The following is a 27,613-nucleotide window of genomic DNA, read 5'->3' on the forward strand; positions in this document are numbered from 1 at the left end:
AATTGGGTTTAACGTCGCGTCCAAGATTAATGCACTGATATAGCGTGTGTGTGTTTGTGTTTCTGGTTGTACTAGTCCGGACTGATGCCGGTTTATAGTTCTAGCTTACTGAGATACCATGCCGCAGTTTAACATGAATAGCCTACCCAGACACAGTATGCTGATTCCGTGCCGACCAGTCCTTGTTTTAGCCCCTTAATGCCGAGCGCCAGACAGGGTAACAACAAGTACCATCTTTTAACGTTTTTTGGTTCGACGCGGCCGGGGATCTACCACTAGACCACGGAGGCGGTCCGAAAGGGAATGGAACACAGATAGGAACTAAACGTAAGAAAAGGATTTGATCAAGAAAGAGAAAGGACAAGGGAACGAATTGCCAGAGCAAAGGGTATGATCATGAGGCAGGGTACATACAGAAGGAAGGGAGTACGTAGCCAAAGTGAAACGTACATAAGAAATAGACTGTGAACATGGCAAATGGGAATGAATAGTAAGGGGTTGGTCTCAGAAAAGGAGTAGAACATAAGGTACGAACATAAGCAAGGAAAACGAATAGAATGAGGACAAGGAATAAACATACATAAGAAACGGAAAGAACGGAGAAAATGGCATGTGAAGAAGAAGAATGGTCGGAGGAAAAAAGTGACTTGACAGTAGAAGAGGAATGACAGAAAAAGGGAATGGACAAAAAATGGAATTAAAAAATGTGGAAGGAACAGAAGTTGTATGGACTGAAGAAAGGGCATGGACAGAAGAAAAGGAATGAACAGAAAAAAGGACATGGACAGAAGAAAGGGCACGGACAGAAGAAAAGGAATGGACAGAAGAAAAGGAATGAACAGAAGAAAGGGCATGGACAGAAGAAAAGGAATGGACAGAAGAAAAGGAATGGACAGAAGAAAGGGCATGGACAGAAGAAAAGGAATGGACAGAAGAAAGGGCATGGACAGAAGAAAGGGCATAGACAGAAGAAAGGGCATGGACAGAAGAAGGGGCATGGACAGAAGAAGGGGCATGGACAGAAGAAAAGGAATGGACAGAAGAAAGGGCATGGACAGAAGAAAGGGCATGGACAGAAGAAAGGGCATGGACAGAAGAAGGGGCATGGACAGAAGAAAGGCATGGACAAAAGAAAAGGAATGAACAGAAGAAAGGGCATGGACAGAAGAAAAGGAATGGACAGAAGAAAGGGCATGGACAGAAGAAAGGGCATGGACAGAAGAAAGGGCATGGACAGAAGAAAGGGCATGGACAGAAGAAGGGGCATGGACAGAAGAAAAGGAATGACAGAAGAAAGGGCATGGACAGAAGAAAAGGAATGGACAGAAGAAAGGGCATGGACAGAAGAAAGGGCATGGACAGAAGAAAGGGCATGGACAGAAGAAGGGGCATGGACAGAAGAAAGGGCATGGACAGAAGAAAGGGCATGGACAGAAGAAAGGGCATGGACAGAAGAAAAGGAATGGACAGAGAAAAGGGGACAGGCATGAGAAAAGACGAGTGGACGCGAGAAAGGAAATAACACAAGAAAGGTGAAGACAGAGGAATAGTCCTCTGAAAAGGTACTACATGTATGGCCTCAGACCACAGTTATCCCCCCTAATTGTACCATGACTTGACCCCCAAGTTGAAGGCCGCTCTGTGTGTGCTTCCGGTGAGCACTGACAGTGGTTACTGCGAAAGGGAGCTGGTCAATGCAGGCCAAAACCTTGTGTATTAAGTAACAAGTGGCAGGTTGGTAAGCATGCAACGGGAGAACGGCCTACGACCGATAATAATTATGTATAATAATAATGGGCTGTCATGTCACTGTAGATAGCAAAGAAGGAAATTAATTGTGGTCTGAGGCCGTATGCCCATTTCAATCTCAGTCTCGCCCGCCATCTTTCGTATACAAGGGCAGGTAACTCTAAACGCATTGGCATGACATGACACGTGATCTATAACAGCGAACCTAACCTACAATTACTGACAAGTCAACTCATTGATTTTTACTCTACTTCAACTATAAAAACAACTCTTTCATGGCCTATCAAGCTCAAATCCCCAAGTCAAATGAACTGGACAAAGACAAACTTTTTGGGGTAGAGGTATTATTAAAATTCAAAAGAAATCTATGCTTGTATATCTATAGATCACTTTCAGCACGAAGACACGAAGTTGAATTTTTTTTTTCTTGTATGAATTTCAGCAAATTTAAATTGCATTGAAAGCATTTGCTGCAATAAACATTATGTACATGAAATGGTTGATGTACTCAACACGAATAAGAATTATGAATGGACAGCAACTTACATATTTTGTAAATTGGAACTTCTGTGTTAGTATCATGATACAAAAAGTGCCATAAAATAACAATGAAACCACAATAATAATGAATACGTATACATCAATCATCTGTATGAGTAGGTTGATTTCTTGTGAAATAAGGGCGGTCGGGTAGCCTAGTGGTTAAAGCGTTCGCCCGTCAGGCCGAAAACCCGGGTTCGATTCCCGACATGGGTACAATGTGTGATGCCCATTTCTGGTGTCTCCCGCCGTGATATTGCTGGAATATTGTTAAAAGCGGCGTAAAACCATACTGACTCACTCACTCTTGTGAAATACAGTCCTCCATGATTTTAATGTCCACGTGTATGTTTGTGAGTTAATGGGGGCGGTCGGGCAGGCTAGTTGTTAAAGCGTTCGGTCGTAACGCCGAAATCCCGAGTTCGATTCCCGACATAGGTGCAATGTGTGAAGCCCATTTTTGGTGTCCCCCAGAATATTGCTGGAATATTGCTAAAAGCGGCGTAAAACCATACTCACTCACTTGTGCGTTATTGTATTTACCCAAACATTGGCTTTAAAATTATTTTCATTGAGTCTTTGAATGGCATTTTGAAGTGACACACATAAGAGAGAGAATTTATGGATGTCAACTTCTTTACTATGAGGAATACAACGTTTCGGAGTGTATACTTACTCCACCATTCACCCGATGAAGGAGTGAGTATATACTCCGAAACGCTGTGTTCCTCATAATAAAGAGCTGACATCGATAAATTATATCTTATTTTTTATTGAATTCAACATTTTGAAAAATGCTGACTGGCCGACCAAACTGTATAACGATAGTATGAAAAGAACGAAAAACTTTCCATCGAATGATTGAAGATCTGACCAATCACCATTGCAGACATAAAGCGTGACATTATCAAAGTTCATATATGGTACGTGGAGTCCAAATTTCAGATGCACCTGTCCGTCAAACAAAGTCGGCCTAGAGCACCCGATAAACCTAAACATATCAATCATTGGTAATAAAAACAATATAAAATGTATCGGGAAAGTTGGTGACGGGTATATAAGATTGCTGTTTCATCAACCCTAGCTGTAGACGCAATGGCAGCGGATGAGCCGTTTTTAAAAGTAAGTATGAGCATTGTATGGTGGATGACATTGAGCTCCAGGTGAGGTGCTTGTAGAAACATATGTGTGGATAGCGAGGAGTTTGTTTTCTTCATGTTTAGTCATATGACGAGTGTATAGGGGACACACAGGAAACTTAACACAAGGATATTCTTATATAAGATGAACCCGGATTGTCAGTGGGATAAGCGGAAGAACGACCTAGTGTACTACATGCCTGCCATCGTTCACTGAAATGAACAGACTGTTCACGGTCAACAAACCGGTTTGTGTATCATCTGAATGTGTTTTAGATTTAAAAAAATGAAGAAGCCACATATATGTAAATATATATGAAACAACAATATCCTTTCCGGCCTCGATTATCCGGTATACCATATCTCCATTTTATTTGGATAATCGAGGGTGAAAGTTTATGGACAAAATCGTTTAACGGTTCTGTATATGTCATGACATTAATGTCATTGTGCATTTTCGTTTCCTACTAATACTTTTTTGTCGGAAAATGTGTAAAAAATGATATTGTTCGGCTATATTGAGCTTTACTTATCGTTAAGATGTTAATCATATCGAATAGGAGGAGGAAATATCTGCCACATTTTATCAGCACCAATCTTCTAATGGAAAGGTTCACATACTTGATGTGCTCCCCGTATTTACTAACACTTTTTAGGCTATTTCATATTGTTCAATGTGACTCCGCTGTTTGGGTTCTGTTTGTCGAGGGGTATATTACATATGCTTCTATGTGCCATGAGCAAAGAGCATTTTCTTCACTACTAATTCAGCTTTACATAAAAAAAAAAACTTATTCGTCACGGGAAAGAGGTTGTTGTTTTCTCTCGTAAACACAATCCCCTAAATTGTAAAACATTCATATCAAACTGTTCATTGTGTCACTAAAAGGATGAGATAACGGTGGCAGGCTGTAATGCTATTTAACTGGGTATATCCGACATATGAATTCAAGCAATATTAAGACTCTTATTCAACAGAACCACATCAAACATGTCAGGTAAAACAAGAATACTTGTTTTATGAGTTTCGGGCCTGCGGGCTGATTAAAGAGACTACCTGAGACCACACAGCGAGAGTACATTTTCAACTAACACATACACGCTTGGCGCTGACAGATTATTGGAGTGGAGCCCCAAGGTTGATATACGGAAACACGGAAAATATCCTGAGGTTGGAAAATTGCCGCAAGCCAACTTGATTCGGATACATTACGTGTGACGAAGTGTTGTAGGTTTGGGGAAAACGTCCACAAGGTTGGAGAAGATACCCCTTCATATTTTGGTGAATATGGTCACCCATTGAAAAGCGTCATATATGTAGTCATCGAGCTTTCATTCAATGCGCTGCTTACTACCAGAACGAGGCTTACATCATCGTGCTATCGTTGGCAGGCAGGGGGTCCTAACTGGTGGTTATAACACCGCAGTCCTGTGCAGAAAAGTAATTCCATTGTGACGTTATTAGGTCACGTGTTACTTCACGTCTTCCGGTCTTTTTGGTATACATCGATGGCTTCCTTTAAGTCTTTGTACTTCCAGCCAGAACGTGTCTTTGATATTGTCACAATCGTCCATTGGACTCTGCTGTTGGTAGAGATTTCGTATGATTATTGAAAGGTTTTTGTCGCTTTTATTTACTTGACACCAAACGCTCCGTGACTGCGAATATAAGAAGAGGAGCGGCGGAATAGCTTCGTGGTAAAAGCGCTGGCTCGTCGCAACTAAGGCCCGGGTTCGATTCCCCATACGAAAGGATGTTTGAAGCCAATTTCTTGGCCCACTTGTACACAGCGATCTTAGCGCTACGACTATTGTAAGCCTATGTTAATGTATGGGAGTTACGATCATCTTCGCGCTGAGATCGCTTTGTGCAAGTGGGCCCTGGTGATACAGCTATATAGCTAAAGCTTCTTTTGAAGACACAATATTGTCTGCTATGGGGTAACATATCGAGAAGGCCAAAAAAACGTGCCCTCCGCAAGCCGAACACCGGGTACGATGATACAATGTGTCAAGCCCATATTTGTTGTCCCATGTCGATCAGTTGCTTATATTATAGGATTTGCTTCGATTCTATACAAACTTTACAAAATGAATACATCATGATGTAGCCCATGCCTGTAAACAAGGAGTGAGGGTGTACCATCAGTTGTAGTGATACAGCAGCATTCTCATGCATACATGTGGTTTGTGTTTGTTTGTTGTTTAACGCCGCACTCAGCAATATTCCAGCTATATGACGCGGTCTGTAAATAATCGAGTCTGGGCCAGACAATCCAGTGATTGACATCGATCCACGCAATTGGGATACGATGACATGCGTCAACCAAGTCAGCGAGCCTGACCACCCGATCGCGTTAGTCGCCTCCTACGACAAACATAGTCGCCTTTTACGACAAGCATGGGTTGCTGAAGACCCAGTCGGATCCGGATCTTCACGGGTGGCATACATATGAATTAAGCTGGAGTAAAATTTAAACAGGATATTTATTCTTTATACATATGTTTTATCAAAGATCATTGTTTTTTTGGTGTTGGGGTATGTTTCAAAACAGAATCGACAGACATGACATGTTAACTCAATTAAATACGATCATGGTAGGCTTCTAGATCAGAATAGCTCACCAGTTCATCATGTTTGTTGTAAGAACAGACGAAGGGACCGACCATTTGACATTCTGGAGGGGGACAGGAATTCTGTATCGAGATTATATACCCCCATCCTTCCCCTCCACAATGTCATTTGGCCGGTTCGGATGGTCAAAATGTGTGATTGCGTGGATTGTTGATCAAGTTTTCAGTAGCTGACAATTTAGAGTCACAGTTAATATGAAGTCCTACATAGGCCGAATCTATATATGTTGCTAAGGATATGTTGATACAAAGTGGACATTGGGGTCAGAAACATGGAAAGGTAAAAGAAATGGTCAATATCATGTTATATAGACATCGGTCGATAACAATAAATACTGCCATGTGTATGTGACCAACGTCAAGGTCGAAACTCTATACCATGACTCTGACAGGAAGTTAAGTTGTGAGTTTAGTATTTTTGTTGCATCACAGAGTGCAGGCGAACATTGACGCGGGCCGTTCAGATGCTTCCATCATGGTGAAACTTTCACAGCACGGACGTTGTGCTGACAGACAAAAGATGAAATGGGCAATATCTGGGATACCAACAGCAAATACGTTCAGACTGTCCAAAAGGAAACAGATCATAGATTAGAAACATGAGGGGATTGCAATGAGAATCGTTGTAAAATTTGACCAAAAGTTTACAAAAGAGTTGATTGGTATCTAAACTGATATTTAGATAGCTTAAGACTGGTTATTTTGCACATGTATCACTAGGGACTAATTTTATTTCAATGTCTGTTACCGAAATTTGGAGTTCGATAATGTTTTATTATAGCATGCTTCATGTAGTGCAGTTTTATTTAAGAAGCCTGAATTATTGTCAGAATATCACTCGGGGTACATCCTCTGGGTGGTTACTTCCTGAAAGGTACCATGTCCTGTGAATAATCCAAACTGCGATTGACCAATAGCTAGATGTTAGAATCATCCGTCCTAGTGGTCATCAGCCCACGTATGCTGAACACCATGTTGGCCACCCGATACCCGGTAGTGGTTGTCAACCCACGTATGCTGACCACCCGATACCCTCTCGTGATCGTCAACCCACGCATGCTGAACACCATGTTGACCACCCGATACCTTCTAGTTGTTGTCAACCCACGCATGCTGGCCATCATGTTGACCACCCGATACCCATAAGTGGTCGTCAACCCACGCATGCTGACCATCATGTTGACCACCCAATACTCCTTAGTGGTCGTCAACTCACGTAAGCTGACCATCCGATACCCTCTCGTGATCGTCAACTCACGTATGCTGAACACCATGCTGACCACCGGATACCTTCTAGTGGTCGTCAACCCACGCATGCTGACCACCCGATACCCTCTCGTGATCGTCAACTCACGTATGCTGAACACCATGCTGACCACCAGATACCTTCTAGTGGTCGTCAACCCACGCATGCTGGCCATCATGTTGACCACCCGATACCCCTTAGTGGTCGTCAACCCACGCATACTGACCACCCGATACCCGCTAGTGGTCGTAAACCCACGTATGCTGACCATCATGTTGACCACCCGATACCCCTTAGTGGTCGTCAACCCACGCATGCTGACCATCATGTTGACCACCCGATACCTTCTAGTGGTCGTCAACCCACGCATGCTGGCCATCATGTTGACCAACCGATACCCATAAGTGGTCGTCAACCCACGCATGCTGACCATCATGTTGACCAGCCGAAACCCTCTAGTGGTCGTCAAAACACGCGCGCTGAACACCATGTTAACCGCCCGATACCCGCTGGTGGTCGTCAACCCAAGCATGCTGACCATCATGTTGACCAGCCGATACCCCTTAGTGGTCGTCAACCCACGCATGCTGACCACCCCATACCCGCTAGTGGTCGTCAACCTACTTATGCAGACCATTATGTTGACCACCCGATACCCGCTGGTGGTCGTCAACCCACGCATACTGACCACCCGATACCCGCTAGTGGTTGTCAACCCACGTATGCTGACCACCCGATACACTCTAGTGGTCGTCAACCCACGTATACTGACCATCATGTTGACCACCCGATACCCGCTAGTGGTTGTCAACGCACGCGTGCTGACCACCCGATACCCTCTAGTGGTCGTCAACCCACGCATGCTGAACACCATGTTGAAAAGCCGATACCCGCCAGTGGTCGTCAACCCACACATGCTGACCACGGATGCTGACCACCCGATACCCTCTAGTGGTCGGTCGTCAACCCACGTATGCTGAACACCATGTTGACCACCCGATACCCTCTAGTGGTCGTCAACCCATGCATGCTGACCATCATGTTGACCACCCGATACTCATTAGTGGTCGTCAACCCACTCATGCTGACCATCATGATGACCACCCGATACCCAATAGTGGTCGTCAACCCACGCAAGCTGAACACCATGTTAACAACCCGATACTCGCTGGTGGTCGTCAACCCACACATGCTGACCACCATGTTGACACTACCCACTAGTGGTCATCAAGCTACGTATACTGACCGCCCTGAACACCCCCATATGGACAACCCGACACCCGCTTGTGGTCGTCAACCCACGTATGCTGACCAGGTTGACCATACCCAGTAGTGGTCATTTAAGCCACGTATACTGACCGCCCTGAACACCCCCATATTGACAACCCGACACCCGCTTGTGGTCGTCAACCCACGTATGCTGACCACCATGTTGACCACCCGATACCCGCTTGTAGTCGTCAACCCACGTATGATGACCACCATGTTGACCATACCCAGTAGTGGTCATCAAGCCACGTATACTGACCGCCCTTAACACCCCCATATTGACAACCCGACACCCGCTTGTGGTCATCACGCCACGTATGCTAACACCATGTTCACCATCCGATACCCGCTAGTAGTCGTCAACCCACGTATACTGACCACCCTGAACACCCCACTGTTGACCATCCGATGCCCGCTAGTGGTCATCAAGCCACGTGTACTGACCACCCTGAACACCCATGTTGACCATCCGATACCCGCTATAATCGGCTGTCACCTCGAACATTGACTTTTAGGGGCCTGTTCTGAACTGGAATCCCCATGGCGCAGAACTGTTGTGGATGTTCATATAATGATCTCATTTAAGACCATCTGAATGGGCATTAAGCCCTGGAAATCCAGCGGAGCACACGGAGATATCAAGTGTAGTTTATCTGTGTAATGGGTTCAAGGACAATGCGTAGCACTGGAATATTGTCGCGTCAGTCGAACAATAATAAATACATTCGTAGATAGTCATGTAGAGTTATTAGCTTACAATGACTGGACATGTTTCTCAATAAGGTATTTGTTAAGTGACAATCTCTTGCTCACACCACTGTGAACAGTATTCCAGTTATATCACGGCGTGTCAGCTCAATGTGAGTGGATAGCTCGAAGTGATGCAGGTCTCAGACGTGTACCACTTTTGTGAAACCCACGAGCACGGGTATGGAGCTGAAAGACATAGAGACATAGAGACATAATCCGGGTGAACCGGGATTCGAACCCACTGTCGTAGGTTTTTGGCGTTCTCAAGGAGCGCAACTCTGCACAGCGCATTGCGGCGCCTTCGACGACTGGACAACCCGTGCCCCCATGCGGTATTGGAAGAGCATCATTGGTTATATTTCCTTTGGGGGGATACATCATCGTGATTGAATAGATGTAAATGCCATCCCGGCGTTATTCCATATTGTGTGTTGTGATATAAAAAGGTTCATAATCATACCATATTCCACGTAATTCTTCTGTTAAAAACCTTACCAAGCCAACTTTGGGAAAAGGGTTTAACGCTCAAGTTTCATTGTGTCCTTTCGTCGGTAACTCCAAGCAACCATAGGCTATAGGTGTATCATTGCTACGGCCGGGGCCAATGACTGAAGCGGTCGAACGTCCATTACACGGTAAGGGAGACAACTCTTGGCGAGGTCATCATTTGCCCGGTAGAAATAAAAAAGAAAGAAGTTATTTGCTAACTATAGTCATTTTGACAATTTCACACACATATTTCTGATACTGAGTTGTATTGTTGTGTATGAACCATGGAAGTGACGTATAGCGCTTTTTCCGAAACGTGTTATCAAAATATTTAGCCTTTAACAACAGGCGCCTGCTGAAGCACCTTACGTCAATCCTTAACGCTATATTCATCATCAATCACGCGAAGAAAACTGTGCAGCAAGGTAGTCATATGTAACGAGTTGACAATGTACAATCGACCTTCTCTTTTTATTGCCGCCTAATGATACGCAAACGTCTTGGTAAACCCAGCGTCGGTTTCAAAACACCGGTGTTCACCGCACCAAATGGCGTAAACAACACCTCTCGGCAGCGTCTACAGCAAGTCTAGAAGTAACCATACACCTCTATCCTGCGCCGTGATGCTGGACTCTCGTCTTGCAGCATGGCCCCTATACCACCCAGAATGTTCTGGTCTGGCCGCTTTTTCTTCTTCAGCCCCACTAGGCAAACCCCATTCATGCACCTGATCCCGTCTGTTGAAACCCGGACAGCGCTCGCGCCCATCTGGCCTCAGTCTGTACAGACATTTCCCCCTCCCCACCCCTCGCGCCGCCTCAACTATCCCCTGACATTTACACCCCCGTGAAAGATTGGTCGTCTTTGTGTCTTGCGACTGCTTTCAAGGTGGCCGAATTGACTTCCGAAGTTTGAGATGGTTATTGAATAGAATTTATAATCGCACATCTTTGTCCACCTTGATTGCTAGTTTTACGTTTGGTTTCCTCTAACCCCCGCCTTCCCAGAGCAATTAAAGTTTTTTTTCGAGAAAATGTTTACGTTCAGTTGTTTATTTTGCGAGATAAAAATTAAATTCGCGCGTAAGTGGTACACCAGCATTGGGAAAATGCGGTTCTGAGCGACAACAGATAACATTTCCCTCCGTGCGATATACGTCAAGCCGAGGCCGCGCTTTTGGCAGTGGGCTTTTAGATGCGTATTGTTTGTTCGAACGTGGGTTCCCTTCCTTCTTGGGTGGTCTGCTACCTGGGGGAGCTGTTGCCAGGCAACTAATGTTGGGCTGGTGTTACACGAGCAATCCTACTGATAATTGACCAATCAGCGTCGCGATCTGGTGCACGTCAATCACGTCACGGCACGACTGTGGGCGGAGCTTGTATGCAAATTCTGTACTGTTACAGAGTGAGAGTAGCCGAGTATACATGCATCAGTTTGGTCGTGGATTCTACTCACAAACTACACGGTTTATGTGGACTAAACGATGGACAGCTGGTCTAATCCAGCTTACAGGCCCTCGGAGGTAAGTAAAAATGACCACAGTGGACCCAGGTGGATGGAAACGCCAGATACCGGTCTGAGTCGAGGCGGTCGCGATGAGCCAGGAGAATGGTGTATTCTCACCGTGATTTCTCATTTCATTTCAGGGGCTGACTATGACAACAAGCCATCAAAGGGATTCCAATCAAAAATCAGACCCGGACCTTTTGACCAGGACAAGCTGGGTCAATGCAGAATTGGCCTACAGACAAATCAAAAAGGTAAGTTCCAACTGTCGCCAGGAACCCATGCCGTTATCCCGAAGGATGGGGGATACGGGCCATGCTTGCTCCTCTTGACAGCGATTCGGGTGTTGTTGACTCAATTGGTCATATCCATGATTTGAGCCCATATGCACCGATCTCACACCCTGGTAGATCTCACGAGCGACCACCCATGTAGACATGTCATCGTGTGATCCACTGATTTGTTGATATGTTCAAAACTGACTTATATGACACGAGTCCCCACGTGCTTAAATCGTGGTTGCTATGTAAACGATCTTCATTAACAGCAATATCGGCGAGTTTAACGCATAGCCCCTCCTTCCTAGCCCGCACGTGGAGCAGTACCTACCCGTAAATATCTCTAATTCACACAACACTGAAATCGGTATTAATCTATTGCACCGTGGATTATCGATCGCGATGTGGGCGGTCTTGTTAGGCCCCTCTCACAATAGCTGATTGTTCCTATAGGAAACAGTACTCGCCCGTAGTAAGGGCGGCATGTTTTAAATCAGTCGTTGAACGATTCATTCATGATTTCCCTGTTATTAAGTTACTCAAGCATGCTGTGACTTCAGATGATGCAATAATGTCATGTCGCATGACAGATTCCACTCAAATGTCTTCACAAGTTGTATATACTGAATGAACTGAGTTTGTTGTTATTTTTTTCCGCAGGGTCGGGCTGATGGAAACACTTGTGCATTATGGATGCGATGTCATCTTCAAAGATACTTACACAGTACAGGATGTTTCATTCAATTACATTGTGGAAAAGTTTTATTTGTGGGATTACTTGTACTGTCATTGTGTTGTATTGGATTAAAGACTGCGACGCTTGAGACAAATGTGGAGGAATTATGGGTGGAAGGTAAGTCCTATATGGCCTATGTTCGCTATGCTTAGTGGTGAAATATACACTGTAATGATATTGACAGGTGTGTCTATATACCATCCGGATTGATTGACATGTGGATTAGTAAGGTCAGTCAGCTAGTGTCATTTGGTAGTTTGCTATTGACATTAACACGTATATACCTGCATACACGTTATATCGGTTAGGTTCAGTGGTATGTCGGTATTTTGAAGAAGGTTTGAATGAAATGTACATGACATTGACAACCCACACACGTGTTCAATGTTGTGCACTAAAATCACCAACCGTAGCACAATCAAACACATCCTAACGCGGACACTCATACATCCGGTCACTAAATATAAAACCATGGCCCGGTTAGCGAGTCAGGTTTACCCGTGGAGAGATTATTCATGAACACGGGATACTATTTTAGTGTAAAACACTCGAAAATGGATGCGCCCGCCATTTTGGCTTGGTGTGACCCAGAAAGGATGCCTATCGCGAGTGTGTGTGGTCCCTCTGTTAGAGCACACTAACTACTGGGAAGTCACTGGAATTTACACTGGAGTTTTGTCGCCACAACGAAATCCCGTCCCCAAAACGTGTAGAATTTGCGTAAACAACCTTATGAGGTTCAAGTGCATGCATTACGCATGCAACTGTCATGCAATTAGAATAAGTATTTTTTTACTGGAACAAAATGTTTTCTTTTTTAAATTCTTAAATTGTGGTAGATTAATTTCTCTATGGTTGCCAGTGCGTTAACTGGACCGGTTTATCAGTGGGAGAGAATCCCTTGTGTCAAAGTGTACCCACTTATGCAACAGCTAATGAGAGATTCGTTGGGGGCAAGAGATTTGAAATACAGCTGACAGTTTACGTTCCGTGAGGCCCCACGTGGGTAGTCGGCAGTTGTGAGCGATGAGTTGTTTATATGTTGTGATTAGCGGACGTGGGCTGACCAACAAGTGCACTTGAATGTGAAAGAATGGAGCGTTGTGTAATATTAAAGTTTATCCTCGAAAGTTGAAATAACTTTGGAAAATCGTAAAGTTCTATTTTCCACAACACTATTTTTCATTGTAGGTTAAGGAAAGGTCGTCAGACGGATATTGTTGCTGAATTGATGCTTAGATTGAAGTAGGACAAATAGTACATGTAGAATGTGTTCTTCATAATCAGTATCCGACCGGTTAGTATTTTGAGGAAACAAGATCAAGCATAGTCACTAATCTCTAGTGATATAGGTGGTTGTTGAAAGAGGTCGTAGGCACTTTTGACAAACAGGAAAAGGTGTGGAAGTGAAACATTGAAAACGTTCTGGACACAATTGCCCATCAATACAAGTGATAAATGCCATGGATTAATAATGTTATGAAACACTAATGTCACTGTTTGACACCCAAAGACACTTTGTATCCTACATTCCCCGTTCATCTTAAAGCAGCACCAAAATTACAGGATATATGCCTCGAATTCGAAACAGCATTAGGAAACGTGAACTGAAATACTTTTTCTACCGTTTGAAGTCTGCAATATTTTACGCGTTTGGCATATGTCTTGTGGAAAATAGTGTCGGTTAGTTCACAACAAATATGGCTTCCGTGGGTTCTCTATTGTACAGAGCTAACCCCGTTCATGAGATGCTATTGTAAGCGGCACAGTCCAGCCACATCACAAATTCTCCCCTTTGTCACTTGTCACATAATGGGTACAATAGGGTAAATTCGCTTGCTGGTGGGCCGGGAGTTGATGCATAATAGCTGTGTTATTCTTCAATCACACACCAGACGAGAAATGAGGGTGTACACGTTTATCAGGGTTTTGTAGTAAAATATGGTTGGTTTAAAGACACAGGCAGTTGGTCTGATCATTGTCCACAGATGAAGAATAAATAATGAGACAATAGTTTGATATAATCTCCAGCTGATCCGCGTGTGATTTCACTGAGGAAATTAATTTTGTTAGTTTAGAGTTGTGATTGCTGTGGGGCAATAATTCAATTCTCACCAAAATGAGACTCCTCGTATTCCACCTTTAAATGTTCATACTCGATACAAATTAAAACATTGTGTACATTTTCCATGTCAACCAGACAAGCAATGATTGTGTCAGTAAAATGACAATGTTTTAATCTGTGAATATTGTTAGAATGTTAGAATTAACTGAAAAGAAAAGGAAATGAATTTGTATTCCTATTTCTCACAGTTCCTTTCACATGTGTTGAGACATTACTGTTGCTAGTTAAAGGATTTTGAGACAGAAAAGCAATGGACATAATCTGATTACAGATGCTTATGCGATATTGTCATTATTTATTCAGGGCAAAGAGTTTGTTTGTTTTAAATATATACTCAGTTTATATTCAAGTGAATTATGTTAATAATACCTTTATCTAAAGTAATCTCAAAAAAAAAAGAAAGAGACATAACGTAATAACAATTTTTAACAACTCTTTTTAGCAAAATTAAATATGATACAGAGTCCACTTTGTTGTTCGAGAACTGTGTATCTTACATGAGTTCTAAAACATGTCTACTAGTTGAAAACCTTCGTGGAAAATTGATTGAAAGACTGCTGACATTCCTCAATCAACTTCAGGAGCTGTTTTTCACCTCAGCATTTCACTGTGAAGAATGTTCATCTTACAGTAGGTTGATTGCAAGTTTCACATTGTGGTACGAACCAACAAATGTGTTAAACAAATCTGCTGCTTTCATCGTCTGTGGGTGGGAGGGAGGGCGGGCGAGTCTCTCTGAGATGTACACAGCTTCTTTGCCTTGCCCCCAAACTTGCTTCTTACACTGGAAGCTAAACACTAGTGTTTCCAAATGGCAAACCCGCTAGTGAGTGTATGGTGAATTCTATGCAGACTGAATTTCACTGGAAGCGGAAGGCATGTGTAGGGTTTATTTCTCAGTGCTGGTACCCAGAATAGATGTGTATTGGAGAGCTCCCTCGCCCACCATCCCAGCCTTATCACTGAACCACACACACAGCAGCACATGTGGCCGTTTTGAAATCATCAACAGAGTGAAATGTACGTAATCTGTTTCATAGGTAAAACTGGTTGTAGGAATGGTGCCACGGAGAACAACATGCCTTTCTTTAAGCGCCATGAACCACCTGACATAGAGCTGTGATATGTACTTGAAGGTAGAAGTGGCGTACATTTCACTGGTTTGTGTCTTTTGCTCCCCCAGGATCAGTGTAATCAAGATGATATCTTGTTAATAGCTTCATAGTTTACACTGCCATGTATTCCTTACTGCAACTCACAAAACAGCAATCTGTTGTCAAAACTATGTCTGTGTTACTAGTGAGGAGATTTCATTTGCTAACATATTTTCATAGCTACGACTAACAGGATTGGATGGTCAGGCTTGCTGACTTGGTTGATGTCATCGTATCCCAGTTGTGTGGATCAGTGCTCGTAATATTAATCACTGGATTATCTGGTCCAGACTTGATAATTTACAGACCGCCGTCATATCGCTGGAATATTTCTGAGTGCGACGTTCAACAACAAACCAAACCAATCATCGATGTACATTTCTGAAATGATAAATTTACAGACTTTAATGAAATGAATACTATTTGAATGTAAACTCTAAGAGACTGTCCCATGCTATCATGGCTATAGAGGTGTCATTGTGGTTGAACAATGGTTGATGAAATATACCCTATTAATACAAAAAGTTTTAGTAAATATATATTTACCATGATCAGCTGAAAGTTTGTTTTAATGAATGTCTTGTGTACATGAATGGAAGACCGAGATGCATTCCTGGTTTTATTAATGTCGCAAGTCTCATTAATCAAGGCCTCGGAATATGAGTTTCTTTCCTAATATTCAGTCATTATACATTATCAACAGTTCAAACAAGCACCTGTTGAAACCCATCTGCCTGAGATGTTTAGCACGTAGGCGATTGAACACTATACTGCCATTAGTTGGACCTGTTTGCTTGACAGCTCATTCTAAACCACAACCTCGATCCAGTTCTCTTTGTTGGCCCCGTGCAGTGATACACATTATGATTATGAGATGGTGGGTGGTCCCCGGGGCTGAATATAAACTACCCCATACAGAGTCCCTACATCCATTCAGGGCCTGACCCAGAGGGGCGAGTCGCCCCAGAGGTTTTAATCGCCAAGTTTATGTATAAATTGATATTCTTATGCTAAAATGCCATATAATTTTATCGGTAGCAGCTTTAACACATGCCTTGCTAGAAGGGAGCAAGCTCATGACATATTTGTCTATGTATAACATGGACATGTTTTAGGGTTTTCTTAATTAAAATGTGATTGGAATATTCAGTTGATGAAACAAGTCTAACATTGTTGGTCCCATCTACACACATGAAGAAGCTATGCCATGGCTTATTTTTAAAACTGAACACAGAAAAAAAGACTATTATTCTTTCTTGAACACAATGAATAGGTGTAGCTGAGCTATTATTTTGAAAAGATTGAACAACTAATCTACACGTTTCTGTCCAGTGCTAGACATAAGCGCCTGCCCACAGGCGTGTCGCAGGTAGATCTCATGTCGGGCTTGTAGTTTCAAAGTTGTATTGGTCTTTATGACCTGCAGTAAATTTATGTGTCTATTTATTTGTCATAATAGCTGCAGTTTTTAAATGATGGCCTGAAGAGTTTAGTCAGGGCCTGCAGCTTCTGAAGTTTGTGGGTCCTGAGGGCAGCCTGGGGATTTCGAACATTGATTCTGTCCTGGGAACATGTTTTGTTGAACAAGTTCAGTGAAAAACGAACACAATGTTTTCTGACATTTAGTTGCAGGTGTGTAGTGGTAAGAGGGTAGTCTTCACCTTTTGTCACAGACCATGCAAGGTCCATGTTCAGGCTTCAGGCTGACCACCTGATGTCTCGGCTCTCCCACCTCAGGCAGATTGTGCAGCCAGCCTCCTGTCACAATGACCAAAGCTGCTTGCACAAGAACAAAACCTAAACATCAGTTATTGAGGATACTGAGCCTCTCCCCGAACAACCGAAGCGAGGACTAGTGCTTGTATGTTTGTTTAACACTGCCCAACCCTTTCAGACTGGGAGATACCCGGGAGCTAGTTTGGGCCCTATTCTTTCTTCAGTGAAACAAGAAACACTGGGCAGGCAGACCTTCACGTGTTGGACCTCCATGTGCTGACAACATATACTTGGGTTTCAAGCTACCTTCAAAGAATGTCAATAAAATACACCTCTATCACACATTGAATCTGAGATGGTTCAAGTGATAGTGCTTGATCCAGGTGAATGTGGGAATTCATGTTCTCCACAAGAGTGGAGGGAGACAATGTTGTCTGTGATTCCATGAACAGTGTATCCAACTGGAAGTTAGTGTGGTCTTCATTGGCTTGCTTAGTTTGTGACATGTTTACTTGATAGAATTGAGCACTTGTGCGAAAAGGTTTGGAAGAATGCATCAATAATTTGCGTCTTTGCCAGTCATCGTTTTAGTTTGATATTTAGATTTTTTATGCCTTAAAATTAAGGCAGCATTGTAATAAAACTTCACATATCTTAAACGCTTGAAGAATTTTTCTTTTGAAAGATCTTGAGTTGGCCAATTTTTGAAATTACCAATACCAAAACTTAAATTATGTGTATCAAATTACATGCCACTCTGTAAAAGTAAACTTTAGCAGGTTTGAATTATGAATACAACTGCTGGCCCCGACTTGGGTGTGTTCTATGCATGTGGCATATTTTAATGTAAATACTACTGAGTGAACCTTGATAATTTCTTGTGCCTTAGGCAGCTGAGTGGAGGTTGTGTAGAGAATGGAGGTGCCTGTGGCAGGATGCTCCTGGCTAACAGATAACACTTAAACCTATCACTATCATCAAATGTAGGAGTACATGACATAAACAAGCTTCAAGCTTCATTTTCAGCCTTATGGTGGTATGGGACGGACTCCCAGATGATTGTGTTGGGGAAGATGTCCTGTGTGTATGTTTCTACTGTGCCAGCTGCTTTTATGTCCTGGAATGTTGGGTAGGAAGAGACATCCCTCCCCCCAGCATGACACTGCTAGTCGGGCCTCGTCCCACCTTGTCCACCACCTTGTCATGTAGTCAGGCTTCGTCCCACCTTGTCCACCACCTTGTCACGTAGTCAGGCCTCGTCCCATCTTGTCCACCACCTTGTCACGTAGTCAGGCCTCGTCCCACCTTGTCCACCACCTTGTCATGTAGTCAGGCTTTGTCCCATCTTGTCCACCACCTTGTCACATAGTCAGGCCTCGTCCCACCTTGTCCACCACCTTGTCATGTAGTCAGGCTTTGTCCCATCTTGTCCACCACCTTGTCACGTAGTCAGGCTTTGTCCCACCTTGTCCACCACCTTGTCCACCACCTTGTCACGTAGTCAGGCTTCGTCCCACCTTGTCCACCACCTTGTCCACCACCTTGTCACGTAGTCAGGCTTCGTCCCACCTTGTCCACCACCTTGTCCACCACCTTGTCACGTAGTCAGGCTTCGTCCCACCTTGTCCACCACCTTGTCCACCACCTTGTCACGTAGTCAGGCTTTGTCCCACCTTGTCCACCACCTTGTCCACCACCTTGTCACGTAGTCAGGCTTCGTCCCACCTTGTCCACCACCTTGTCCACCACCTTGTCACGTAGTCAGGCCTCGTCCCACCTTGTCCACCACCTTGTCACGTAGTCAGGCCTCGTCCCACCTTGTCCACCACCTTGTCACGTAGTCAGGCTTCGTCCCACCTTGTCCACCACCTTGTCACGTAGTCAGGCTTCGTTCCAGTGCATCCACCTTAGTTCCTTCTAACCTCCTTCTAAAGAAGACCTGTGAAGATCCGGAGTAGAGTAGGTCTTCAGCAACCCATGCTTGCCGTAAAAGGTGACTATGCTTGTAGTAAGAGGCGACTAATGGGTCCGCTGACTTGGTTGATGCATGTCATTTGTCCCAATTCTGTGGATCGATGCTCATGATGTCAATCACTGGATTGTCTGGACCAGACTCGATTATTTACAGCCATCGAACAAACAAATCATCTGTCTACACTCCATTTCTGCCCTGCCCTGCCCTGCCCTGCCCTGCCCTGCCCTGCCAGCCAGTCTCCTATCTGGCAAGTGTTCCATTAAGCAGCAGTGTGGCCCATTAGCCTACTGCCAGCCGTTCTGTGCTGTGTGATGGTGACTGATCTGATCCAGTACCTGAGTGAGGGCTGTCCTACACGCAATCACCTTTTGGGTGTGGGGACACAAATGGGACTTAAATTTTCAAAATTGATGCCGTGCTTACATTTTGAGCATTGTTTTGCAAAATGATTATTGCTATAGTGTGAAGAAAGGGATTTCTACTTATTTCCATCGTCAAGTGCAAATTGCCTGCTGATGGCAGATATTTCCATAAATAGTGAAAACAAAGACCATCGACATTACTGGGAAGTTTATGGGTTTTGTGTTGACGAGGGAAATGTAAAGTGGAATATCTGGCAATAATTTCACATGATAAGTATGTTGATTCACAATATGATTATTTCATGAATGTAAGGGAGGCATTTTACACTTTTAAAGAGAAATTAAGAATTGAGCCTAACGTCTTGGGTGGCCAGAGCCAAACTTGAAAGGTAGATAGTCAATTTTTTTATTTTCCCACCAAGATGTGAAACACTGACATGGACAATAGACCTCCCTCTTTATTGACACTGCAAAGCACTGAACCCCACCACAGCGACTGACAGATGGCTCGCTAGATTTGAGTTTTCCCTCCCTGCAATAAAACGAAAACAGATCCTTTCAGATTGTCTGATTATATGGTGTACTAATGGTGATTGAAAAAGGTGCTCAAAGACCAGACCTTGAGCTAATTGTTACAACAGACATCGAGTGCACACAGCTTTGAAAAACATCAATCGTGTGAACTATCGAACACAGAAAGAACCCCATTTGACATGGCAACCATGCAATCCTATCTCGTAATTGAGGTTGTTTAGGCCACGGAGAGAACGATTTGCTGTGGATGCAACAGACGAAAAGAAAAGAACTCAAAATAATGGTTTTTTGCATGAAAGAAATTGAATTTGACTGCGCAATGTCTGGGTACAAGTAGAGTGAGCTTAATTACAGGTAGACTTCGAAACTGTTGTTCTGTTTGACCAGCCGGCCTCAAATTGCCTGCATGAATCACGTCAGTTTCTGTTGTTATCCCTCACTCTTGTCCTCAATGTATAACTAATACAAAAAACTTTGAAATGTGTCTGTGTAGGGGGATAGAGTTTGTTCATTCTGTACTGAATCATTTGATTCAAAGCAAACTATTTGGTCAAGAACTCACTATAAATCAAACTGACACAATTTATTTCCAGTTCAAGTTGTGTTTTTAGGTGTGTCCAGTATATTTGATAAACTGTAAGGAGTGGCACCTCACAGTGAGGCAGCATTTGTCTGCAAGGGAAGAAGAAAAGTAGCAGAAAACTCCTGTTCCCTTTCTGGTCCTGCTTGATAATTGTGGTGTTTGTTATGACGCAGGAATGCCCTGGTTTCAGAACATCAGGTTAATTGCAGGATGAATCTGCAGCCTCTGACTGGAAGGTTTCGCTCAGCAGTACTCCACAATTTCATTCATCACACTGTTGTTTGAGACTGTTCACAAAGTTACCTTTGAGGTGTGTGTGTGTGTGTGTGTGTGTGTGTCTGTCTGTCTGTGGCTGTGGCAACAGGAAAATGCTTCAGCTTTATGGCAACATTTGCAAAATTCGGAATGGGTTTTATCATGAAAATACATTGTACTTTCAGAATGAAAGTGAATTTGGTAAGTTTTAAGATGTTGTGAGTCTTGATTCAGTATTCCTAATTCATATATTTATAATAGAAAATGGGAAAGTTAGACAGAACATGGAGTGTGAACATTTTGCAAGACTTGAAATATTGCAATTGTGAACTAGTAGTATAGGGAATGAGGGTTCTACCGCACTGCCACCTAGACCAGATTCATACCCCAACAATGCTACTACAGAGTTAATTTTTTATGCCAATTATGAGATGCAAAGGCTTGTTAAAATACTTTTCTGGTTTCTTGACCTGCCCGCCCTTAAAAATTGGCTCAGCCCTGATATGATAGTACACATACAAACTACAAATTTGCTGTCTGTTTTGAAAAAAGTCATTATGCACGAGAATATGTTTTGAAGTGTCCCTAATACACAGTTTTCACCTATCGGTGGCTACCATAGTGGTGGAAGTGTTTGCCAAGCAGCTGTCCTGAGTTTGAATCCTCATGTGGGTCAATCCGTGAAGTACAATCTTTGCTGTTGCAGTACTAGCTACAAGTGAGACACTTGTCTCTCACTCGATCAGTCGTGTCCTCAATGTCATGGGAAGAATTAAGCCAGTAGTTCTGCCTGGTCCCCGGGAAGTCCTTTGTCAAAGCTTGTGTCATCACTTGCTTCCAACCCCAAATACAAGGTACTGGAGCAGAGAGGGTTAGTGTACCATAAAACAGGCATAAAAACTAGCATGATTACTTCACCAGGGACACTCCTGCTTCTGGGGCAGGGTTGGAACAAGTCTCACGCAACATGGTGGCAGTCAGAGGAGTTGGGGTAAAGGATGGATGGATACACATGGGAGTGCAGTTGGATCCCACTCATCTCAGACCTGAAATGTTTTCTAATCAATCCCTTTATCTCAAAATTTGGATTATCTCATAGGTTGTCTGGATGGGAGTGGGGTTGTTGGTGGCGGTTGTGGGGAGGGAAATGTGAGAGTGCGGGGTTGGAGGGGAAGCGGCAGTATGGATGATGGGTATGTATCTGTGATTGTCTTATGTATGGTGTCCATGGTTTGGAGAGCTGTTACAATCTTGTTCCTAAGCTGAGGATTGGTTGGTTCTGTGTTAAAATCCCATGTTCATCCCATGTGTAGAACTCTTTGGTTTAACGAAATAACATATTTTCCTTGATCATAGTTAGTACACATACTCACAGGGGATAGTAACATTACGAATGGCCACAGGTTTGTCAAGTTTCAAGTTTGTACACATACTCACAGGGGATAGTAACATTTCAAATGGCCACAGGTTTGTCAAGTTTCAAGTTTGTACACATACTCACAGGGGATAGTAACATTACAAATGGCCACAGGTTTGTCAAGTTTCAAATTTGTACACATACTCACAGGGGATAGTAACATTACAAATGGTCACAGGTTTGTCAAGTTTCAAGTTTAACACATCATGATCACCAACATTGAACAGGATGTGACCATGAGATTTGCCTCCTTATTGAATTTGTTGAATGGTGGACATGAAAGTCGTGTGTTGTTTATGGCTATTAAGATATTTTACTGCAATTAACAACTTCTTGAACATGTATATAGCAATTAAATGACCAGCCACAGTTAACAAGAACATTGAAAACAACAAATGAATATGCTGCTTTAACATTTAACTTAACTATAATCGGCACTCTGTCTTCAAAACAAAATTAACCAAATTGCCACATATTACCAACACAATCCTTGGCAGGTTGAACTAGCGCTATGGGAAGTATTTCAGGTACATATCTCAAGTTTTAAACGGAAACATTTTCATTCTTGCTAGACAATCTTCATCACATTCTGATAAAAATGAACTGAGTTGGTGGAATACTTCTCTAGTTTGGCTCGTCTTCATGTAGGAGACCATGAGGTGGCCCAGTGCGAAGCTCCCCGTTCGACCACCAGGATGGATGCGGGGTACTGGAACAAGGCCAGTGGGGAACCATGGATTGCTCCAACATCTATGGTTTTTCCAGACAGTGTTTATTCTTAGATATAAAAGTAGCACAGACTAATTGCTAGCCAAATAGTCATTGCTTATTCTTGACAGTTATTTTTCAGATTATTTGTTTCTAATTTATATTAAAGCTTTGAAAAGTTGCGACTTGGGGAACTTATTTTTTACGCTTATTTTTAGGACATTTTGTGCTGTCTTGAACAATGTTTACATTTCAGTTCAAATATTATGTTTTCAAGTTAAGTTCCTGTTTTTGGAAACATGTTGAGATGACGTTAGAGTTGTACCGAAGACAAAATATTCACATGTTTTTTAACACAATGAAAACCAGTTTCTTTGAGGCGTTGGCAGAGAGGGCATGGAAGTTTTTGAAATCCAATCCAAGTTGGGTGTTGATGTGCATTCATAAGAAGTTGGAACATGTTGTAGAGAGGTAACCTTTTGTTTTCGTCTCCTGTGGTAGACCCGCCCAGCCATGATGGCCCTGTGTTCTGAGATCTATTCCTTGGCCTCCATTGACTTTGGATTCTGTCGGTACAACAGGAAGTGGTGACATTCAAAACTGTAAACTGGAACACGGATTGATGTGTTATAAGTTCTGAATTTTGGCGTAGCTATTCGAGTCAGTTTGTATGATAGACGGTAACGATTAAACAACTTTTGACCAAATGACATTTCAGTGGTAAGGCTTAGGTAAAGTTCATATTTCACGTACAAATGTTTGTTAAGAGCACCATGCAAATGAATGAATTTTCTTTTGGCTTCAAAATGAACATCTACTTCGACAAGTTTTTAACTTGAGCATGCCCCCATTATTTTGAAGCTTAAGAAGGGCTTGTTCACGTGCTCTTCCTTATTACTCATGAGTGAAAAAAAATGATTTGTCATTTTGAACATTGAAATTGTAAAATAGCCTTTGCTCTGGGCTCAAGGCTCTCTCCCACACCGCTATCACTTTCTCTATTCAGAGGTCTTCGCCATTACACTCTGAACTGAGTATGAATAGCGGTGTATCGTTTTGTGGAACAGGCCTCCCAATACAGGGCCCAGCCCCCCTACTTCACATGTCAAAGTTTGAATTACTCTTTTCAGGAGAGGAAAGTGTTTTGATACTTTGCACACATCTGATAAAAAATAGATTTTGTCTGAATCAAGACATCGCTATTTCGTTGTGGCCATTGTGCAGCCTATCTGATCGGTGGCCTTCATGCCATGCTAAACCCATTTTTAAGGGATGAAAGTTAAGCAATATTTCTTTGAGGTGGTCTGCAAATCTGCAAGTTTGGCACCAAATCATAATGTTTGAAGGAGACTTCATGCTACAATAGTTCTTTCTTGCATGAGTTTTGTCTAATTTTCAATGTATGTCAAGCTCATATTTGAACCAGAACGCCATAAAGATAGGAGTTATGTTGTTGAATTTCATCAGATTGTTTTAAGATTAGGAGCAATTATACCAAGTGGGACTGATATGGAAGCATTTTCAAAGCTTTTTCTAACAGAAACAGTGTCTATACCAAATCTTTTCTAAAAAATATTTTTTCATGATAAAGAATATACCATGCAAACTGCAGGCACAGACAACCCATTTTCTGACTGTCCTACTTTAAACGCAATTTTTAAGCAGTATTTTCATCACCTTCACCTCATCAGCTCTGTTCAGGGATGATTTTGGGGACAATTTCCCCCTACCTTCATAATATGGCAGAGTGCCAAAACCACCCACATGCTTTGTGGTGGGGCCTGACCCAGAGCCCTAGAGTATCCAGTGTTAGACAAGCCAGCCGTGACTCTGGTAAAGCACTGCACATCACGGGGTGCGATTGTTGGAGATTTTTAGCCAATTTTGTGTGTATGGTGATGCTGTGGAGCTTAATATTTTAAGACGCTGCTTAGAAATTGTTGTAACATGAATTACACTCATATTTTGTATGCAGTATGGAAGGGGATTGGTGTGGTTTTTCGAACGTGTCGGGAATGTCACAACAGAAGAGAGGTAGTAAACAATGCCTCAGTGTCATGTAGTTTTTTCTAGAGGAGATTTGATTTTTAAAATTTAAATTATATTCACATAAATGTTATTCGTTTGTGTGTGAAACATTATTAAACTGTCAAAAATTGTTTCATTATTATTCATTTTCTTTGATGCCAAACAGGTTTGAAACTGTCAGTGACAGCTCTGTATCTAGAACTGTATGGGGGATAAGTGTCACCTTGGTCGCCAGTCTGCCAGCTCAATGCTGCTCAGTGTGTGAGGACCAGAGGCAGATGTTACACAACCCCACCCAGCTCTTCAGCTTATTGGCCATTTTGGCCACACAATCCTCATTTGGTCACTGTTGTGAGTTAATGGGGACCCATTCAAGTTTTGAAGACTTGGGACTCAAAATTTAATCCAAAATGTGAAGTGAGAGGTATTGTTTTTGTATTATCTTTTCTTTAAACCAGATTCATCTACACAGGTCAAGGCTTTTGTACACATTAATTGTCAATGGAAGTTGTTAACCTGAAGCAGAATGTTTGAACTAAGTGTATTTATTTCATTAAGAATTGAAAGGGATACACATAGCAATTTTCTATGAGGTAGGTTCCTGGCCACAGTAAGAGGATGTGAGGCATAGTCTTTTGTAGTGAGACGGTCGGGATGAAAACAAAATATTTTATGGCCTTTTTGGGTGAAAAATCATATATACCTTCTTTCTAAAGTCAAAAATATTATCTAAAGCAAATGAGAGACTAGGTGAAAACAGAATATCTTACTGAGCACTATCTTATTGAAAGTTGTCCTATTCTTAAGGTGAGTGTGTTAGTTTCACATATATGTCAATGTGTGGTGACGGACAGTGTCGGATCCCCTGTGTATGACATTGATGAGGTGTCAGGCCAGGTATACCACAATGGGCTGGCTATATACTCCATAGCCATGTACGCTGTCACCCTGCCTCAATGCCTCTGTATGGGAGGCTATTTATTAGTGTACATACATAAATATGCCTTTGTTATTTTTGACGGAGTTCTCACTGTCGAGTACCGATATTCTTTCCCTTGTGATGCATGTGGTCTAGGCTTGTGTGTGGCATTGTACTATCAGTAAGGAATTAGCAGTCTGGAGAATGTTTGGACATTGCAGGGTGACTGAACGACAAACCCACTTGCATGCACAATCTCGTCTGCCATTGTCATATTTTCTCTGCATAGTTAATTTTATTGAGTTCAATCCTTACCTCAGTGTGAGAGTCTTTGAATTTCCCTGGTACCATTGTGACTGGATGTCAACAGTGAAACTCCATGTCTAGAAATCTACTCTGGAGGTTGTTGGGTACACTGGAGAAACAGATATTCTTGTTGTAGCCCAGTGGTTGCAGTGTTTGTTCAAACACCCAGTTCTAATCCTGTTATGGGCACGGTGTGTGTAGCCCATTCTTGGTGTAACAGACATAATATATAAGATGAATTGCTCAGATAAGATAGAACTTTATTATTCCAAGGGAGTTTTGTTTCCTATTGTTACATTCGCATCAGCAAAGAGCATTATAAAACAAACTCTAATGGCACTTATATCAATAATGCTGAAATAGTGTGTGTTTTAACACTCTCTGTGTTTTCATGCTACATAAACTACAGGCTGAGGTGAATGTGTCTATCAGTTACTGCAGGATTGAAATCTTCTACAGATGGAGGTTAATGTGTCTATCAGAAGTCAATGGAAGTAATTCTTATATGATTGAAATATGAGTCTGATGACAGCTTCAAAGGAAGTGCTCTTTGTTTGTGCTGATTGCAGTTATTTTGACGCACGCACGCACGCACGCACACACACACACACACACACACACACGATCTTGGGTTTGAGTTCCCAGTGCACCCCGATTAGGTTTGTCAGCACCTTGCCCGTACATCTGATACCTCCATCAATTTGGGCTTTCTTCCCACATTAAGCTGACATGCCGTGATATAACTGGAATAATGTTAAAGGAGTGTTAAACCCAACTCACTCACTCACTCACTCTTAAAGCATACATATGAAATATCGAAGCATATTTGTAAACTGAATTTTTATTTCAAACCTTAACTGTTCTTGACATGGAAAAGCATGCTATCCTGCCTCATGTTTGGAAGTAGGAGACATTGGGGTGAGAAGGTTTGCCTGCAATTTACTGACATTTTGGAGCAACCCAGCAATAGTGTGTAAGACACTGTCCCCTTAACCACAGAGCACCTGGAACTGTTGGTCTGCTGGATCTCCCACACTGGCGATGACAGCACCATTTGTGTTAATTGCAGGATTTGAAATGTAACTGACAAGCTTTTGTTTGTCCAGGACCAAGGGTCTCCACCGAGGTCTGAATGTTGACATCTCCTGCAGTATCATTGATCTCAGCTCAGTCGAAATCCCGCAGTGAGAGACAC

The 27,613-nt window shown here is 42.6% G+C and overlaps 2 protein-coding genes across 3 annotated transcripts in view; both read left to right on the top strand.

The window, feature by feature from the left end:
* Window positions 1-704: 704 nt before the first annotated feature.
* Window positions 705-1,490, top strand: LOC139479489 (serine/arginine repetitive matrix protein 5-like). The gene has a single exon (XM_071262336.1). It carries the CDS (start codon window positions 705-707, stop codon window positions 1,488-1,490), a length of 786 nt encoding a protein of 261 aa, XP_071118437.1.
* Window positions 1,491-11,226: 9,736 nt separating this feature from the next.
* LOC139478696 (protein patched homolog 1-like) overlaps window positions 11,227-27,613 on the top strand; it is a 63,206-nt gene continuing 46,819 nt past the window's right edge. For both annotated transcript variants that reach the window (XM_071261275.1, XM_071261276.1), the window contains exons 1-3: window positions 11,227-11,338; window positions 11,463-11,576; window positions 12,261-12,453. In XM_071261275.1, coding sequence (XP_071117376.1) covers window positions 11,300-11,338; window positions 11,463-11,576; window positions 12,261-12,453 — 346 coding nt within the window. In that variant the 5' untranslated portion in view covers window positions 11,227-11,299. The remainder of the gene's footprint in view (window positions 11,339-11,462; window positions 11,577-12,260; window positions 12,454-27,613) is intronic.

The sequence above is a fragment of the Haliotis cracherodii genome, unplaced genomic scaffold (assembly GCF_022045235.1).
Source record: "Haliotis cracherodii isolate W230 unplaced genomic scaffold, xgHalCrac1.p SCAF_4, whole genome shotgun sequence".
Classification (NCBI taxonomy): domain Eukaryota; kingdom Metazoa; phylum Mollusca; class Gastropoda; order Lepetellida; family Haliotidae; genus Haliotis; species Haliotis cracherodii.